At 42.4% G+C, this 21137-nt stretch overlaps 1 protein-coding gene across 4 annotated transcripts in view; it reads right to left on the reverse strand.

Annotated features, from left to right (window-relative positions):
• Window positions 1-21137, reverse strand: part of MOB2 (MOB kinase activator 2) — a 113190-nt gene that overhangs the window by 16655 nt on the left and 75398 nt on the right. The window contains exon 1 of one of the 4 annotated variants that reach the window (XM_027888716.1): window positions 15078-15238. The exons of the other annotated variants lie outside the window; for them this stretch is intronic. Within the exon in view, the coding sequence (XP_027744517.1) occupies window positions 15078-15187 (110 nt within the window). The 5' untranslated portion in view covers window positions 15188-15238. Of the gene's footprint in view, window positions 1-15077; window positions 15239-21137 lie in introns of those variants that run through there. 4 annotated transcript variants of the gene reach the window in all.

Raw genomic sequence — 21137 nt, forward strand, 5'->3', positions numbered from 1 at the left:
TGTCAAATTTGTCTCCCTGCTTGCAAACGTTAAAACTAAAAGTCATTTCAGATCTGTGAGGATGAAAACCACTACGGATCATGAAACTTGAAGGACAAAGATGCATATTTTGTGATTAATGTTGTGTGGTTTTGTGGGGGTTATTTAGCAACTGTATTCTTTACACGAGGTTAAACTGCTATAATCCTAGCAATCCCCAGGAAATTTAGGAGAAAGCAGGTCTCGACTGCTGACAATCCTGCTGTGACATATTCCACTAGTGTTGGTCAGAGGAGAGCAAAACCCCCCAGTTCACAACAGTGCATGCAGAAATGGCACAAAAAGAAAAAAAATCTGTTTTAAGGATGATCAAAACCAAAAATGCTCACAGGTGTGTCACTAAATTATATTTTAAAAAATCACCTGAAGGTTTGAGGGTTATTTTCAAGTAATCTGGCTTGCACTTTACAATTTGCATAGTTCACAATCTGGAAAAGTTTGGGGTTTAAACAGCACATTTCCAACTAAAAACTTTTACGTAGGCTACAGTCTCCAACAGCAACATTATATTCCAAGTATACCTCTACACACTGAACTACCAGATATATCAAACTATCTGGGCCTTCTATTTTTCATCCTGTAACTTTTTTTTTTTCTTTTTGAAGCGTTGTGTTTTAAAATATCCTCCACTGTTACAAAGTGAATCATTACTCCTGCCAAAAGCCACTTTACTGGTAATTTGAGGATGAGGGTTGGCTTATTACAAGACAAAATTAGAGGGGTAGTAAGCCAGCAATTTAACAGTGCCTTTTAGAACACTTTGTTGTTGACACAACACAGTCATTATGAACACTTTGTTTTAATTTTTCCAGTGAATAAGGGTTTTTGTAATTTAAAATTAAAGGTATACTGGACATTTGCATTTTAGCTTCTCTTGCCTTCTTTGTGTAAGGAGTCGAAGAGGATGTGAGCGGAACAAAATACAACACATTAAGGTCAAAAACTTCTAATATGCAAGCTCTCCCCCTCTAATCTACTCCCTTTGCAGAAAGGAAAAACGCAGTGACTTCAGCCATCCACAGAAGGCTACAGCTTTGTAAGGAAAATCAGGTCAGCTGCTCACAGATTTACTTTTTACCTTTATGGTTTTTTTTTTTTTTTTTGTGGCCCTTTACTGGAAAGAAATTATCAGTTAATTTCTGGTTAGAAATGTTCTGCGTAAGTATGGGAGTCCTGAACCCATTCATAGCAGGAAGGAAACAGTTTTATGAGCTAAAATTTACGAGTCCTAGTGCAAGAACAATGAAGAAGCAGGTTACGCCAGTTTTTACAGGTCAAGAACAAAGTCTTGAAGGCTGTCCAGTTTCCTACCTCAGCAGCCCACAGTCTTTTCTCCTCAGTTAAGAGCAAGGACTGGAAACTTAGAAGTGCCAGGCAGTGTAAAATCCCTTCTTGGTAATTCAGTGTCTTTATTTATTTGTACAGCATGCAAGAAAAGGGGAGTAACAGCTTCATTTGAACACCAGTAGAGCTGCCCCTCCTTTGAGAAAAAAGCTAGAGATGATATTAGTATTTCCGCTCTTTCTTTAAAACAGCACAAGATTAGCACCTCTGTGAAGATTTTTCTGCAATCCCATGTCCTGTTTTAACCCAGATCACTGCTAAGTCTTCAGCTGCCATGTGACAGCACACCCAGAACACAAATCCTGGATGTACACATCCACGTGCAGGACTGGGGAACGAAAAAGCATCAGCACAGAAAGGGAAGCTGTGCAAGGTATTGGAAAGCAAGTCCAAATCCCGGTGCATCATACAGTACAATTGTTCACAGAGTGCTGCGGACAGCCTATTTCTCCAGGGCTGGGGAAGGGAATGAGACTAAGCTTTTTAAGACAGTCTCCATTCCGATCTCCTCCTGCCCCAGGTCTCTGACAGACTCCTCTGATCTCAGCTTCATCCTTCCCCTCTCCTGCCCCCCCGGGTTAACTCCAGGGCTTGGTTGCTGTGCAGGTCTAAAGGGGGCTGTGCAGCATAAAATGTCTTTGGCAGCGTTTCTGGCCCTGCTTCTTCATTCTTGTTCTGTTTTTAAAAGTTACTAATAGTTTATTCAAGAGGAGGAGGAAAGAAGAATGTACCCTACATGCCAGGGAAACTTTTTCTTCTGAATTCTCATAGTGGCTCTTGGCCTTAAAAGGGAATCTTTGCTTGGCCTCCGGATGCTCTGCTGTAAACAGTCGGTGCCAAGGCATGGCAGGCATGTTAAGGATGACAAGTGCCATAACATTATTTCATAGTGCTGCTTCTCAACAGAAAGCCCAAAACATTCTGTAGGGACAAACTGAGTTCCAGCTGGTGCCGCTGGCAAAGGAAGGAGAACATGGGGCACCTGCACTTGCCATGTCTCCGGTACATCAGTCCTTTCTGTAGGACTCCCACCCACCTACTGGAGAATGATCTGGAGCACAAGTCTTACAAGGAACAGCTGAGGGAGCTGGGGTTGTTTGGTCAAGAAAAAAAGGAGCCTCAGGGCACCTTATCACTCTCTACAACTACCTGAAAGGAGGATGTAGCAAGAAGGGGTCAGTCTCTTTTCCCAAGTAACAACTGATAGGACAAGAAGAAATGGCCTCAGTGTTTAGACTGGATATTAGGAAAAATTTTGTCACCAAAAGAGTTATCAAGCACCCTATACTTTAAGGTATTTATGATGTATGGATGTGGTTTAGTGGTGGGCTCGACCATGCAGTGCTTATGGTTGGATTTGACAATCTCAGGGGTCTTTTCCAACTCAAACAATTCTGATTCCACTTCTCTGCCCCCTTCCCTCCCTTGCACATCACCTCCCACCACAAGCTCAGTGTTTGCCCATAGTGGTGTGTCAGAGGCACATTAATTACATTGCTGAAACTCCCAGGTGTTTGCTGGTGCCCAGGTACAGCTGCTGCTCCTTCTCTTCTGCTCAGGATCCCCCATCTTCTCCTCAATGCAGCGCTGGGAAGAATGGCTGCAGAGGCAAGGCCAGGCACGCAACAGCTCAATTAATGCTACAAAAATGTGCACAGTGCATTCTTGTGGTAAAACATCCTGGACCAGAGTTTCCTTTCTTCTCTGGGCGTACCTGCCAGAACTCCTCCCCCAGACAGAAAGGAGGTATCCAGGCCTCTATGCCTTTGGGAAGGGTCTTCGGACTGTACAGTCCTTGCATTCTCCAGGTTCCCCTCCAGACAACACACCTGGGAGGGGCTGTGTGGGACACCAAGGAAGTAATGTCCAATGGGAAACAAATATTATGTATTTCTAGGAGCCAGTGATGTAATTGAAAAGAAACAATTCACTAGAAGAAACAAAATTCCCCAAGCAAATACACAGTTGTTCTTCATTTTGGAATGTTCTCTTTTACCTTGGTGCCAAAAAGCCCTCACATACCCAAACCAGGATGTGCCAACATCAAGCCTCAACAAGATTCTTTTCCTAAGCAACTTACTACAGTTGAGATTTCTGGTAATTTGTGAAACAGGACAAATCTCTCCTAAAATTTATTTTCAAAAGCTCTGTGTGGAGCCAAATAAGGTCTGTGGTAACAGAGATTCAGTAGGTCATAGATTAAGTGTTGCAACAACTAATTTATTCAATGCTTAGAACAAACCACAAAGCAGAACCCTGCGTCAGAGATGCCCAAGTCCTGAGCCTGTGACAGATATGGAATGGTGGTTCTTGGCTTTGTTTTTGTTGGTTTTAAGTCTCCGGTTGGCAAACTCTGTCTGACAAAGGAAGCCAAAACTGAGCAGAAAGAAGGCAAATCCCTGCTTTAGAAGATGTCTCACAGTATATTCTCCCCCTCCCAGCCATTCATCACTGAAAATACAGGCTGGAGTTCTGTGTTCTGGGGTTTGTCTTGTTAACATGCAGCTCATTTTAGTTCCCAGGCAAACACTCCAAATCCATTAGGCCCATACACAATACTAAGATAAGGATGCTCCTGTATCCTTGTCTCCCTCAAAGGAAAAATGCCATTAGTATTCCAGCAACACAAGTGCTTCCTCATCATCCTCCACTGCTAAATATACTCCCATACAGCAGCTACGATGTAGGACCAGGATTCATTTCACCTGGCCACAGATATCTGCATATGTAAATATTTACATCTCAGCTAGTTCTCCAAGGACCTTTTGAAGTTAGCAGAGAGAGCTTTTTGTCTATAATGGAAAACATTTCAATCTAAGGCAGAGATCTGTAGCATATCTTAAATTTCTTCAATTAAAACATACAGAGAAAGGAGAAAATTGTCTCTCAAGTGAGAGCAGACAATGGGAGAGACAGAGAGCCTGGTTCTCTAACATACACTGCAGTGGGGAGGTCACCCACAACGCAGAGCCTTGAGAACAAATGATCTGCACCAAGATTTGAAAGCAATTAAGTTTTGGGGCAGGTTTTACCACCCTTTTCACTCAGGGAAGACAAATAGAGATCTGTCAGGTTTATCATTACATTCAGAGCAGTGTTTTTTCAACAGACAATTAGAAATTCTGGAAGCCAGAAACACTGCTTGCAAAGAACAAGGAAAAGCTTAAATTGACGAAAAAGTTTTTGTCTTTCTTTTAAGGCTTTTAGACTCTGCAAATGGAAAGAAAATGTGAACGTACTGTAATAAAAACACTAAAAATTCTCAATTCACATATCCATTCCCTGTGTCTTTTCAGACATGTTTACTAATTTAAGCGGGGATTTATCTAATATCCTCTATTCTCCTATTTGAACATCAGAGTTATTTTGACTTCTACATCATTAAATTCAAGTTTTGGCAGCAACTGCTCCTCTTGGCTATTCTGATGCAGCCCCGTTATCTCTCTAGACGAGCACACACAGTACACTGTGGTCCACCTTTGCGGGGAGGGAGTTCACCAACAGAGCACATAAATCACTGCAGACAGTGTTATCTTCCAACCCTGATGAAGTCTATGGAGCTGGCAGACTGCAAAGCTATCTTTTTATTTCTAAACCAAGCAAACTTGATTTGGAAACCTCATGGCCTTGTAAATGTGGGATTTCACAACGTAGCTTGCACAGAGTTGCTTTTCAGGGTAGAACTGTGCTTTAATTGCTGGGAATTATTTCACCATGGCAACCTGGCTTCAGCAATCACACTTCTTGCTATATAGCCCAAGATATACAAACGCAGACAGTCTGCTCTGTTCAGAGAGTACCAGGGTACAGACAGGTTTGTCTTTGTAAAGAGTGTTTCAGTTTTCCTCATTGCCCTTTTGCCTTGCAAGCTCTCTTTGTACAACAACAAAAAAATTATCTGACAACACTTACTAGTTTTAAGGACTGTAGCCTAAAGAAAACCTGCAACAAAGAAAATACATTAGGTATGCAGGCCAAGTTCAGAACCTTACTCACACACTTTGTTTAGGAAGATGGGTACATATAATGTCTAATGTACAGAATTTTAAAATTCTCAACTTTTACAAGTCTACAAAAATGTTTAAGGATGTATTTCACAGTTACACTGTACAGTCTGAAAGAAGGCAACATGGACTGCATGACATTCCCCAAACAGTTAATGGGAATACTCACCCAGAGTCTGTACTCTCAATAGATAAATATTTCCCAACATGGTGCAACACGCCAGCTTGCAGCTGAGCTCAGTCACAGTTGTCTCCTCGGCTCCCCAGAGGCAAGGAACAGTAAAGGACCATCATCTTTACTTCCAACAGGACTGGGCAAATTACAACTATTTAGGCACAAAAAGTGTCTTGCATTGGAAGGGTAAGTTAGCTATTTATGTTGGGAAGAGAGTGAAAATAAGTCCATTACCTGACTTCCTACTACAGTTCTACCTTGGAAAATGACATCTATATGTAATCACACAGCAGGCAAGACTTCAACAGCTGAATCCTTTGCATAAAACATTGTCTGCTTTAAGTCTAAAAAAATGTGGTTTAATAGGACAGGAAGGTGCTGGGGCACACCACGACTACATTGTACATGGAAACACAGGTAATAACATAGCTACTTCAAACACCTTGGCCTTCTTTGCAGGAGCTCCAGTACAGAACATAAACTCAATTAGATACATAATACAGGGAAAAAAATTAACTTGTTTTCACTATTCATCAGCAATTTCATATGCTTGCACCTGTCAGCTCACTTTTAAAGCCCATGTACCAACAAACACGTGCGTCTTGTTGCACTGAGACACAGCCATGGCGAATTCAATTACCTCTCCAGTCATCAGTTATTGAACAGGTTGGGCAATGAAATACTACTGTGAGGAAGCAGCCCCACCTGACATTTTCATCCTCTGTATCAAGCTTCACTAACTCATCTCTTACTCTCTAAATTAACTACAGCATTGCAATTAGGAAGGATATTTATTTACTAGAAATGACCATGGGTCAAGGTCAGTCCTCAGTGGCAGCTTTAGAGATCAAAAATGGATTCTTTTTTCCCTTTTGTTAATATTTTGATTTTAATTGAAACCAAAGTTGATTCAGGGAAGTCCCACCTCTCCTGGCATGCCTTAGATCAGATCCCATGATGAGAAACAGTGCCTTTCAGTCTTAGTATGAACTGTCTTGCTTAACTTAAAAATTGAAACCAATAGTTGGAAAGTATAAATTGTGTCTCCTCCTCACAGAGTAATCAAAGCATTATCTTAATTAGGTACCTCTCATTAACAAATGATGTGTACAAAACATTCCCTAATGTAACCATGTGGTTAATTTTTAAAATTTTGTGACAGAATGATGCAATGCTCTGTTCAGTTTTGTCACGAATGGCACACAGTGGTTTCAGAATTTCTTAGAAAACTGCACATTGAAGTTTTTCTTTCTGTATAAGAGAGGAAAGGAAAAAAACCCTATTTAAAATAAAAATGCTAAGGATTCAGGGGCCAAAGTAAAGAACATTTGAATGACTGATTGAAAAAAATAGTAGGGTGGATAATAATTTAATTACTGGTACAGTTAGATCACTGTTAATTAGCTTATGAGACAGCAGTGATTCCCAACCCTAATTTATTACTTTTCTGGATACATCACAGGAGACTGAAAAGCAAGTAAAAGCACTTTTACAGACACTCACTGCTCCACTAGCAACCAGGAAAAAAACCCCACAGATATATTAAAACTCACAGTGTTACCTCCAAGGGCTTGCTGAAATACAAATTCATTCTTTTAATTAAATGCTGAAAGCACAGCCAAGAAATTGGTTAAGAAGCGCTGGTAACTTACAAAAAAAAAAAAAAAATTAAAACTAGGTGCACACAGTTGTGTGCTGAATTTGTTTCATTCCCTCGGCTCCATGTGCAAATGACAAGAAGGCTCTTTTAGCTGTTCATGTGGATTTGCAATTGATAAAGTTCATCCAAGCCTGGACGGACACATTCCCCAGAACACAATGCAAAGCTGTGCTTTTGCACGAGCTTTTGCAACCCAATGTCACACCTCAAAGCAAGGAATGGTTCTGACCAGCCGATTCTCTTCAAACCCAGCCGCTCATCACCAGAGATGCCCCATTTCAATTCCTGGCAGCATCCAGCAGTTCCTGATGGTTTTGCAGGGATGTAGCCATACTGCTCCTGTGCTTAGCAGTTTCACTATGAAGAAATGAAAGATAGTACCCAACCAGTGAAGTTATCTCTCTCAGAAGAGTTTACTGTTGTTGTTGGCCAATTCAGTTAATTCTAAATATTTAAGTCTCTACTTCAAAAATCAGTACAAATTCCTCTCATAAAGCTTGTAACTGAAATCACTTAACAACACTGAGCTCAACTACTAATAAAATGTGTGGATTTAAAAATTTAAGGACTTGAATGACACACCTAGGCATGAAAAAAATCTTTGTATACTGCAAAACAACAGAAAAATAAGTATTTCAACTGAGATGCAAAACAGTTTGCTTTCTGTCCCACACAGATGGTGGTCTCAAAATACCAGGCTTTATCTTTTCCTGCATAGTTTGTTCTGAGGAAATATGGCAGTTGCTTCAAAAGTGAAGATTTTGTATAACAAAGAATTAGCAAAGTCTCTTTCATCTCAGTTTTCCTTTTCCCTGTCATGCCAAATGCATCCTGCTGATGGTCAGCCCTTACCCCTGTAAGGCTCTGGTGTTTTGAGTCGGGGATGCATGGACATACTGCACTGAAGAGCAGATTTGGATGCCTTGAGTGTGATTGGAGCTACCAAGGTGTACCTAATGTCATCTTGCCTCTGTGTGAAGCAACATAAATCACCAATGAAGAAATCCAAGCCTTTTTTCTTCATTAACTCTGTGCACTTTGTATGATGTGCCAGGACTACCCTTTTTTTTCTTTTCAGATACTAAGCTAAGAGTTTTAATATTTTGTGACTATCTGCCTTTCTGAGGACAGGTGCATTCACTGCTGATTCTTCCTTTTTCAAAAATAAAAGGAATCACACAGACATCCACAATGTTCCTTTCACCTGGGGAGCATGTCCTACCACCAGTCCCTGGTGTCTGATCAAAAGTACTTCTAAACTTATTCTAGTATCAGACAGAAAAGAACTTGTAAAATTAATAGAGCAGCATTTTCTGACAAGCTCAAACAACACAACTTTGGTGTTAATGGACTTCATTCCCTCCAAGAAGTGGTTTTTTTTCTTCGGAAAGTTGGAAGAAAGGGTTAATCCATACATCCTATCCCCTTCTCTTTCCAGAGACAAGGTGCTGGCAGCTCTTAAAAGAAATGCAACATCTCTTCTCTGACAGCAATCTGCTGCAGTCTTAGTTAAAATTCTGTAGAGCCACAGAGCATCAGGGATGAAGAAAAGGATTAGAAAATCCCCCTCAACAAGAGAACGCTTTAACAAACTCAATTTTGGTGTAGTCACAGAGAAAGAGGTATGATAGAGGAATGGATACATTTTGTCTTAGCCATCTTATAGACAGGATAACAACTGGTGGGAGATCGCATTCCCAACACCACACCTCTTCAAAAAAGATCATCAAGAATGGCAAGAGAAAAAAGCTCTTCCACAAGAGGAATATTTTTCCCCTACAAACCTACCAGGTAAAAGGCTTTTGGGTGCACAGACGGTTTGAGATACCAGAGAACAGTGGATAGAAATTGTGTGAAATAGATACTTTCTCCATAAAGAGCAGCAGCAGAAACACGGGCTATTGCAACACAGGAAACAAAGAGAGAAACTAGAAATTGTAGGCAACTCCCAGAAGGATGAATGTTGCACACTCATACTTTGCTCATTTATAAAATGAAATAATCTTCCAGGCTGAAACAAGCAGCTAAAATCTGGAACAAATCCTATAACGAAACTGATGCATAGCAAGGAAGCACGATAAAAGAAGGATGAATAATTTCAGAAGTTTGAGATTACAATCAACTCTATTCTTTGTAAAGTGTCCAGGAGGCATCTTCAGAAAAAAAAAAGCAGCATACTTTTGCCCCTAAACCAGAGGAAAATGCTATTAAACCTTGGGCTGGGGCCTTTCCTGCAGTAGCTCTGGAGACACCTTAGAGGGTTATTTCAACACAGGGAAGAATTTAAGCAGTCCTCTCCCTCTGGCTATCGCTTCACAGGATGTAGAACTTGTAACTAAAATACAACTCAGTGTTGTAAATACCTCTGAAGAAAGACACCAACTTCTTCATTAAGTTAATACACTGTACATGGTTCACTAACCTTCATAAATGCACCAGGGTCATGACACTCCCATAGCAAATACAGGTGAGCAGACTGACAACTACTCCAAAGCAATGGAGGAGTGCATGGCTCACTGGACTGCCAGAGAGACAAAGCATCTTTCCAGAGCACAGCTCGAAGTCCTGAGCTCCAGCAAGAGCCTCAGTTGGGCTTTGTCAGAGGTATCCGACAGCTCCCAGTGGGGCTGAACTTCAAGCAGAGCACTACAAATTTTGTAACTACAATCAGAAGAGACTTTGCTACCTGCATATGCTGGGGAACACCCGCCTGCACAAGCAGGGAGAGCCGCCTCTCCAGCGGGCACATCCCAACCTGATGAGTCCACTAGGCTGGCAGTGCCACCCAGGCCTGCCTCCTGCAACCTGCTCTGTCCTGAGAAAAGGACACTCATGTCAAAGAGCAATCTCACATACAGACAGGAGACCTACCACAGAGTCCCTCCTGCATGGTCACACTTTGCCAAAGCACAAGATGTCACTGCCCCATAGTGTCATCAATCCTTTTCGAGCAATTGAGTGTCCCAAAAGGCCATCACTGAATGAGGAATCAGCTCCTGTTACAGAAATATTCAGCGAGACACAGCACGGCAACTAGTGATGTCAGTTGCCCTGAACCATAAACATTTTGAACTATTTTGGTACAATGGAAAGTTGTGGGAGGGAGAAAGAAAAAGAACAGGATAAAAATAGTCAACATGGCTCTGAAGAGCATTTTGCCTATAAGCCCCTTTCCCTGCACACTGTCCTCCCTCCCTTCTCTTCTGTCCCCAGGCTTCCCCATTAATCAGATTAGCTAAACAAGGCTCTTCTAATTACTTTCTAATACTGTGAACTGGACTAAATTACTGAAAAATGTTTCTACCTCAATTAGTATAAAACAGGATCGATTTTTTAAATATTTGCTTTGGCCCTGTCGATACACACAAGCATCATGGGCAACAGCTTTCTTCAGCCATGAATGAGAGTCAAGGCAGCAAAGAGGAAGCAGCCACATCAAACACCCTCTGCTCCTACCCACCTATGTCCTTGTTCATAAGCGCATTTAAGACAACTTTGCATGATAAAAAAAGCCCCAGAATATAATATCAAAATTAACCTGTTTGCTTCCTCATCTTGTCATGAATTATTTGAGGAATAGAGAACGAATTTCACTTTTCAAAAAATTTTAAGTGGTGGATATAAAAATGCATAGCAGCATCCAGAATGCCAACTGAAACATGCTAATTTATCTGACTGAAGCAATCATTATCACACTATCACTGAAGACAAATTACTACACTCTCGAAAAGCACATCTAAAAATTCCACTTCATTAGTAATGCCAAATGGCACACCTACCCAAAAAGAGCGGGGTTGGGTTGGTTGTTTTGGTTGGTATCCAAATCAATCCCTGCACACTGCTGTAAAAAGAGAGTCTCTTATGAGAAAGGAGAGGTTTAACTTATCTATTCCCACACTCATCCGGGACTGTGTGTACATATAAACCACACTGTAATTTATCAAAAGACATTACACAATGACATCACAACTCTGTAGCCCACACCATTCCTCTTTCCTGCCACCATATCACTGATTATTAGTCAGCTATCCCAGAGGGACTCGGTTTCACTGAAGACTTAAAAGAAAACGCACTGAGTACGAAGCTGTATGAGGAACAGTCTCTGAAAATTGCCTGCACAGGACCCAAAGTGCCAGGGCACAGCAAAGGCACTGAGTGCCTGAACCAGGACCGAAGCACTGGAACAGGCAGTGAACACTGTGTCCTGAAATCATCAGCAGGCAGCTCCGAAAAATGCTTATGGCTGGCTCTGTTATCTGCTGGAACCAAAGGGGACAGTTCTCAGGAACCCGAGTCTTCCTGGCACTTGTACTGCTTGAGGCCAGTAAAACACACACCTCTGCAAGGAAGCTCACAGGAATCTGTGGCGCCACAAAAAACTTGAACAATTACTGAAATAATGCTTAAAAAGAGAATAATATTTCAAGTTTTGACATATTTTCCTTTTTCCTTCTACCTCTCTCCAGAACCACCAACTCACAGAAATCAAAGTAACAAAACCCAGAAAAACTGCACCCATTTTAGATTTGTTTCCTCTCTAACCATGGGCTACATAATTGCACAATTCATTACACGAGAGAGAAAAAAATGACATTAACATATTTCAAAAACATAAGTGAAATGAAAGCCCTAATTAAACACTGTGCTAAGGAATACACACAACTTATTCTCAGCTATGCTATGATTAATTTAAAGGGGAGATGACACCCTTCTAATGGTGTTATAATTTTTTTTAATCATTACAAGTGAGTAGCCTTGATCCTATCCCTGAAGTGTTAAACACAGTTTACTAACCAATATGATGAAAGATACAAGCATCTCCAGAGTTCTTCATAGCTGAATCACTAATAATTTAAACGAGCAATAAACCAAACAGTAGCATTCATAAAACATTAATTAGAAAGACTGAGAACACATCTGTTGCTTTTGTTACATTTTTTCCCCCTTTCTGGTTCAGTTGTCTTTCCCTATGCTCTTTTAAACTCTTCTCAGGTTCTCAGGGCTGCTTCTGCTTCTCATGAAGTCTTTCTGCTTCCTCACACTTCCCTCCTTGTTTCTTCCACATACTGATTCCTCCTTTGGCAGCTGTTATTACTAGTGTGAAACACACACTATCTGGCAGCCAGGAGGCCTTGGACCTACTAACTAATGAAAACAACTTGCACATTAAAACCTTCAAGTGAGTTAGTTGTAACGGCACACAACTCACGTAAATAACATACAACAAATCTGCTACGCAGGGAATCAAACTGATTAAGTACTGTACAGGAAGAACTGAGTTTTATAATTCACAACCAGGAGAGAGACAGGAATAGAGACAATTTGGAGTGAAGACAGGCACTACATCCCTTGTCCATTATGAATTTCTACAATTCCTTGGCAGGCTATGGAGGGCTGGAAGGGAACTGTGATGATGAGAGTTCCCAGTCAGGCCTGAGAAAAGAGCCTAAAATGCAGTGGGTTGTTCATAACACCAAGCTACACACAAGGAAGATATTCTTTGATCTCATTACCAAGGCACTGGTTATGGCCTGATTAACAAAAGAAAAAGTACTTCATGCAGAGTTTAGCATGGATTCATCCTCTGTACAGACCACAGAAAACTCAACCAGCAGAGTTTCAGGTGGCCAAGTTTAAAAGTGGTATTTGATAACCCTTTGTCCTACTCTTACTCTGAAAGAGATGGCAAACCATTACAGTATATGGGATACATCTCATTTAATTTCTTATGACTACAACGTAGTATTATCTAGGGTCACTCTGTATAGGGGTGGCTTTGCACCTCTGCATTCAACCATGTCTTTAAGGTTTCTGTTCTTATCTACCAACAATAAGGTGGACGCAGCTCAGCTGCAAATGCCTCTGTTCAGAGAAATCCCACCACAGCTGTCACCAACCAGACATCATTTTTGGCCTAAATGAGGTCCCATGTGGTTCCCTCTTTCACCATCACTGACTGGGCTTATACTTCCTTAAGTACTAATACTTGATTTCTGCAGTAAGAAAACTTTGATTGGACTTGGGATTTATCTGGGCTCCTAGCTAGAGAGAGAGCACAGCTACCTGTGCTCTTTGCAGACTACGATGAGCTCATGTTTTACAGAACAAAGTAAGATGAAGTAACACACATGAGGTTAGATAAGGCATCTGAAGCAGATTCAAGAAGAGAAATAAGAGAACCAGTCTGGCGTCTAAAGAAAGTTTTTGTGACTTCACATTTCTCTCTAACTGAGCAAAAGGAGATAACCCAGTATGAAAAGATACATTAACCCCCCCAACTATACTATAAAATAGTAATCACCCCATCTAGCACCAGTTTAGCAAAATGAAGTTATCCTGTTGATTCCCCAGCCCAAATCATTTCGTGTGTGACAACAGCTTTTTCCTGCTTTCCCAAAAGGTTTACAGTACATGGAGGAAATACATATCAGGAGAATAAAAAAGGTAAATAAAATTAAACACAATTTCTGCATGTACTCCAGTAAAAGAAAGGATAAGGGTAAGTTACATTTTTTCAAACGTGTGCACTGCATAAATCAAAAATATATGTTTTACTGCTAGGTCACAGGAACTTACCTATTCTTTAAAATAAACTGCCATAGATGCTGAACAAAAGGTTTGGAGGTTTGGCAATTCTTCCCTTCAGAGGCACCCATCTATTTACATCTGGGAGTGCTGCCAATAGAACAGCTACCAAAAACTTCAAAAGGTTCACAGCATGAATAGCAAGCCGCTGGCCAAAGGATTTTATGATATGACCAGCTGTGTAACACCATATTGAATTATAGACACAACAGCCCCCTCAAAAATGCAAAGAAGGGACACTACACTTGTTAAAAAGCTGAGAGAGACCTGAATTCCTTAAACTAATGTTTTCTACAGGAAAATATTTTTAACATGGACCAAAAAAAAAGAACTGCAATACAGGACTTCTCTAAGAGCAACTCTAAGCAGCTATTCTCACCAAGCCTGCTTCAAGCCCAGCGAACTCCTCTAGCTGAAGTGCCAGTCAGAGCTCAGCCGCCTTGTGAGCAGAACATTCTGCTTTAATAAACTGCTCCCCTAAAGTCGCTCGGGGAGAGATGTGAGTTAAGGGGGGAAGAGAGGGATAATGTTTCTGTTGACAAACATTTAATAATTGGCAACAGACAGTAGGAAACGGGGAGAACGCTGGAGGAAAAAGGTTCCTTTTTGAAGCAGCGCTGCCATTCCTCACAGATCCCCCCCAAAAATATGTACAGACTTAACCAAAATAAAAAGCCGCAGTTGTTGAAGAACAAGGCTGCTAATCCTAATATTTGTGGTGACGTTTTTCCCTGCCAACCAGAACGGGTCAGAACTCCTCCGAATCATATTACTGCACATCCTTTGCCAAAGAGTCTGGTTTTGGTCTCAGTAGTCATGCACGTCTCAGTGCTCACACAAGCCCTTTTGAGCTACATGAGCAATTTTTTCCCCTCATCTTACAACATTTCTGTAGAAAACTTGCCAAAGCATATGCAGCGTCTTGGTCGGACTCCTTATTCAGGCAAGCCAGGACCTTCACTGCCTGCTTACGTCCTGGAAATTCATTTCTCATGAAAGCACAAACAAAACTTGACTGCAGTGCTAAGGGTGAACAAATGTGCCTCCCCAAGCACCGACTACAGTCCCAACTTCCACCCTCCCGATCGCTACCCAGGATCCAGAGGGAGCCAAAAGCAGCCTCCCTCCTCCAGACACGAGCGGGACTGAGCAGCGCCCGAAGTCCCGGACGGAGTTTTCACTGGAGCTCCATCTCCCTGCTCTCCCGGGATGCCCCGTGGGCAGCCGCCCTGCCCTGCCCTGTCCGCCCGCCCGGCGCCGCCGTCCTTACCGCAGCACTTTGCCCACCGCCTGCAGGACCATCTTGCAGCTCAGTCCGGCTTTGGGACTCTGGGCGAGCACGGGCCGTTCACCGGGGAGGCTGCAGTGATCCCCGACCATGGTACGGCCGAGCGGAGCGCAGCGGGGCACACGGCTCGGCCCGGGCTCCCCGCCGCTGTCCCCGGCCAGGAGCCGCCCCCGCCCGGCCCGGCCCGGCCCGGCCCCGCCGGGAGCCGCCAATGGCGCTGGGGGCGGGCGGGGCCGCCGCTCCTCAGCCCCGCCCCGGCACGGCACGGCACGGCACGGCCCGGCCCGGCCGGCGCTGCCCCGAACCGGCCCGGCCAGGGGCCCCCGCGCTCCGCCGGGGCTACGGGGCCCGGCCGCCTTACACAACCCGCCTGGGGCTGGGACAGGGGGCAGGCAGCGCACCGGGCATGGCGAGCCCGGCTGCCCGGCACAAGCAGCACCACCAATCAGTCAATCCTCTGCCCCTTCTTTTGGCAGCCGGAGAGCGAGCGAGGCAAAGTAGGACGGTGGTTGACTTAGCAGGGCACGGGGCAGGCGCGCTGCTATTCCTGTGTCTGCGGTAAAAGCCCCGTCCGTAATGGGGCCAGGCTGGACTCCCAGTGAGAAACGGGAATAATGATGCCTTTTGTGAGCAAGGCTTTGCACTGCCCTCGGGACTCAGCGACGTGCAAGGGCATGGGCTAACTCAAGAGCAGAGCTACAGACGGTCTGCCAGGAGCAGTTTTACATAGTGCAGGTCAGCCCAGAAATTACATCAAGACCTTTATCAGAGAGGCTTAAACAGAAGAAGGGTGAAGAAGAATAAAACCATAAACAGCAAGAGCCATCTTGCCATTGTGACCAGAGTTTTGAGTAGGCACTTGGGATAATGGTTCTCAGAGGACAAGGGATTAACCACCATCCCCAAACACAAGGCCCATTGTGACACACCAGCGGTTTTACCCAGAGAAACCACTTTGCCATGAATTTTCCTAACATACCTTAGAAAAGCTTTGTATGTCCAGCTGCTTAGCCACCGCACATAACCACCACTTCACACCAGTTTTGGACAGGCAGCTGTGCCTACAGCTTGCTGATGTAGCATTTAGAGCCAAATCACAACAAAAAATGTGACAGGTGTGGCATAAAGTGACCTAGAACACAAAGCCCTGAGGACATCACTTATTCCGACAGGCTAAAAACCCAACCCCTGACATCTCAGAGAAAACAGTGGATTTGCCATTTTGTGTACACCTGCCACGTAGGCTGCAGTCAGAAGGGGCCATTCCCCAGACAGGTACAGCCAAGCGCTCCAGTTCATTTACTGAACAGACATCTTCCTCTGTAAACAGAAGGCCAACAGGCTTGTTGAATTAAACTTAGCACAAACAATGACATTGCTGCCGTCACCACCCCAGCATCACTTGGTCAAAGCAGTTGGGAATGTGGCTGCTGTTTGCACAAACCCAAGAAACCACAGCCATGTGATGCAACTTGGAGGAATAATGTGTCACTACTCAGTCCCTACTTGGGACAGTGGTGTTTGTCAGCTATGCACTTTTAGTTGCATGTCCAAGTTAGGCCTTCACACCCTTGTAAAGCAGGAGGTATTTTTATTCCCACTCTCCAAGCAATCTACTTAAGACGGAGTTGTAATGACTTCACTGATAGCACACAGGAAGCCTGCAGCTGAACACAGCTCAGCTTTCCATGCTGCATCCCAGCACTTCATATGGATGATTATCCAACCCGTGAAAAATCTGATGCTCACTCAACCTTTTCCCCCAGTAACAGCAACTTGTGACAGTAACATTACAAAGCAAGAATCCTGGCAAATGGAGGAAAGGCACCTGCCAAGAGGGCAGCTGCCCTTGCTTCATTCACCAGGGAAATCTGCACAGAGGGAGTTTTGTTTGTTGAAGAACCACCTTAAAAACAACAAGCCTGTGATATAAAGAAGCTTAAGTTTTATTAAAAGTCTGCCTATTCAAAGTAAATTAAAGAAAAATCCAGGGGTGAAACCAAAATAAATACAGCTCTGTGGTATTACAATTGTACTAGGAAAGCTGGCCTCTCCATGACTCTGACTGCTGAACACTCACTCTTCAGAGACAGAGGTTCTGTGATCTCATACAGGCTAGGAACTGATGCTCTGCTGTTAAAACTGACAGATCAACTGAAATACAATTTCCAAACCTGGTATCTTTTCACTTTGATGCAAATAAATGGCCTGTTTCTCTATTCTGCTAGATTCCGCATCAGCCCAATACTTTATCTTTCCCTTTCCTCAACCACATGCCTCCGTGGCACCATTTCCAGCCTTTCCTCCATCTATCAGTTTTCCTCTACTCAAGCAGTATCCCCTTTTTGGGTCAACTGCATGCTACAGTTCACTTGTAGTACGGGATTTTATGCAAGTTGTGGAAAACTCAGCATCTCAAAGTCAATTTTAAATGCTTCATAATAATAAAAATCAAACAGGTTATTACAGGAAGCACAGCTTAAGCACTTTATTTATATGGAATCAACACAAATAATTTCAAACACATGCAGTACAGATTCTCACACTTCAACACGATTTACAGCACATCTGCAGACAAAAATGGGTTTACTTGAGAGCTGCTTCACTGAGAAAGAGCAGTATTCCATCTACGAGCAATGTGTTTATTTGAACACAGCTGCTGGTCTGATCTCTACCTATGCATATTCTGAAGGATGCATATGTGCACTTCCTTAAGGGTGTGTCTTACAGCCTTGTGAAATTCTGCTTATTTACAACCATTGGAAGCTTCTTTTTCACTTGCTTTCTCTACATCCTCTGCATGTACCAAGTGTTGGAGCCAATCTTAAGTCCAAGTTGCTCCAGCAGCGGCAAACTGCTTCTAGCATATGCCTTACCCTCCAGACAACCTTGAAGGATCAGAGTTGTGTATTGAAATCATCACTGAAACATTAACAGAAATATCTGTGAATGGACCTACCAACAGCTTCATGACGTGTACTGGACCCACAGATATGTCAGCAAAACAGTAACGTCACCAGTGGCACACAGGAAGGGCACAACGGTGCACTGGGAAGAGCACCCACTTACACATGACTATACATGCTTACAGTACACTCATGGAAAGCTTTCTACATTGATCCCAACTACCAAGCCAAGGAGTGATGTTTATACATTTTATGAATAATGCTTTGTATTTATAATGCTGTTATAAGCAGCAGTTAACAATTACATACTTATTTGCTCCTTTTACTGTTCCATAAAAAGTATGTGTAAAGCAGCCACCACAGGGATATATACTAGTACTCACAGATTTGCCAAAGAAAGCAAGTCGTATTCAACCCAGACAAGCAAACAATGTCAGAGAAAAGAAAAAAATCATAACCATTATTTTGATTAAGGTACAATTCAGCATTTATATGTATAGAGATGAAGTCTTGCATCACACTGTAGAGTTCTGTTTTAAATTAAGCTAAAGTTTACTGTGTGTCCCTCCCTGCCTGACATATAACATTTCAATTTTGCAGTCTCATTAGCACTTTTGTTTGACTTTAGTGTCCTGCTACCACCTAGCCAAGTACTCTTTCCAGTTACCTCACAGCATAACCCCAGGTCTTTGGAATCTCTGAAAACCAGCAATGAGAATATTTTATCCTCTAGCTTGACTCTAAACTGTATTTATACTGAAATTACATTTCCTCTCCATTTTGTCATCCTCACACAGCAGCAGATGGCACGAGCAGATCTGCTTTGTATCAACAGTAAAGGCATGGATTTTGGACAGAAGACAGGCTGAAGACAAGTTGCCTCAGTCTCAAAAAGCAGTTTGGAGGTGGTCATAATGAAGAGGAAAATAGAAGTTTTCAAAGATATGCGTTAAGCTCCACTCTTGAGATAACAGTAGGAGAAACAGGTCTTCCTGGCCACAAAAAATGTTGTGACACAAGCCTTAACAAAGTGGTCACACACACTGCAGAAAGTTTGTTTATAAAAGACTGAGCTTAAGAGAAACATTTGTAAGAGACAAGGTGCCTACATTCACTGCTTTATTGAAAACTCTGGTAACAGTGACAAGTCAGTGTCTACCCTGCAACCACCTTTGGCTTCATCAATAACTATGAGGTGTTTTTTTTCTACAACAGGCAGAAAGCAAAAAATGGTAAACGATATTCTCACCTCACCCATAACATGAGAAACAATCAATAGCAGCAAGAACAGCAAATCAGCTCAAAATATCAGTAAAGCTCCACCAGGAACTCAACAAAGTTATATTTATATTAAGGCTTTTTGGAAAGGATGCCCAAAATGAGAAGAACTAAGGATTCATCAAATATCATCAAAAAAAAAAAAAAAAAAGAGCAAAGGAAGAGTGAATGCCACCATATGTACCAAACAGAAATCGTGATCTCAAAGGCACTGTATTTCTGGTGTGTGTAGATGCATCTATTTTTCGGAAATCCCAAAGGTCAGGTTAATCCAGGTTCACCAAGTGTGTAAGGATCAGAGCTGAAGAAACGTGAATGTGTTGAAGGAAGCAGCAACAGCAGCAGCTCAACTCTACCAGCACTGAAGTAGGACCCAAGCTCTATAATAATAAAGGATGGGGTGGTCACACTCAGTCTCTCCATGGAAAAGTGATTTGAAATAGAGAAGAGTTCATTTTTATCGCCTGCATTTCAGTCAGTCCTCCTGAGTCAGCCCACCTCAAATGACAGCAGCTCTCTACCAAGCATACACTGGAAGGACACTTGCTTCCTGAGCAGCTGTTCCAGGTGAGTTTGTGGCAAGTAAAATTCTGAGTCAAAATATTTGAAAACAAACAAATCTAAAGTCCTCATACAACTATCTTCCACAGAGACAAAGTTAGCTGAGAAAAAGCCTTGTAATAGCTCCAGGTGACACTGGAGCTCAAGTGACATGCAATATCCATCTCAGAGAAGGTAAAATCCCTTTTTTTCTTCCAGTGGGGAAAATGGGGAGAAGAAAACACCAGCAAGTGAAGGTGTGCCAGTGAAGCTAAGCATTTATCATCATTCTGAGTGTCCAAAAACGATGTCTTTCGACACCTGTATCTCACCAAGTAAGTCAAACGAAGGATTCTTATTAAGCAGAGTACCTGCTGATAGGCTGCATGGCATGCATACAGCATACTGTAAAGACTGAGATGCTGAATTTATACCATTGCAGCTGCTGTTACTTCCTTCCCAGAGATAACACAAGTGACAATTCCATCTAATATTTTAACATTCCTTTTTTTTTTCTCTTGCCCTAATTTTAAAGTTTAACTAGGCTACACTCCAGGGAAGCATTAGTGCCCTATGTATTTGATACAGAAAAGCTAAAATGAAAGGCTCCTGTTATTTTCTTTCCCTCTCCCAAATACACTGGACCTCAAGCTTCATATAAAGAGGTAAAACTTGGCTAAGAAGTTCTCCCCAGAGATTGTTTAACATATTCAGAGCTACTTGCTACATATATACAGAACTCTCCCTGTAAGTTTTACAACAGGACTACTGTTTTCACAGACTTAGTTAAATATGGAATGGAAAATAAAACCCTAATTGCAAATTGGAACAAAACTCTAGGCTAAGGAGTCAAAGGTGTAATCAGCACAGGAAAGGAGGGTATCTGTGTCAGCACTGTCATTGGTCAGGACTATCTACACTTGGGTGGGAAAGGACAGAAGAAAAAAAGGGAGATGCTGGGAGTGAACTTGCAGAGCTTTCCCAGACAGATGGAGAAACACTAAGGAAATACAAGTTTCCCTCCTTTTTGATGCTAAGAATGGCTTCATTTCAGTATAGCGAATGATTTTATCGGGTAATGTCACATTTAGATGACAGCACCAGGGAGAAACAATTCATGAAATAAGCATGAAATTTATTCTATGAGATTTTTCTCCAGGCATGCATTACAAAATATAACACACAGAGCTTACATTATGTAATGAGAAACTATTCATTGTAATTCCTGGCACTTACAGAATAACTCCTTAGCTACTACTTCGGAAGAGCAGGACCACAAAATCCAGAAGTCACAAAATTAACTTGATTCACACCCAAA

The sequence above is a fragment of the Empidonax traillii genome, unplaced genomic scaffold (genome assembly GCF_003031625.1).
Source record: "Empidonax traillii isolate 1590-97213 ecotype Southwest subspecies unplaced genomic scaffold, ASM303162v1 scaffold245:size1430315, whole genome shotgun sequence".
Lineage (NCBI taxonomy): Eukaryota > Metazoa > Chordata > Aves > Passeriformes > Tyrannidae > Empidonax > Empidonax traillii.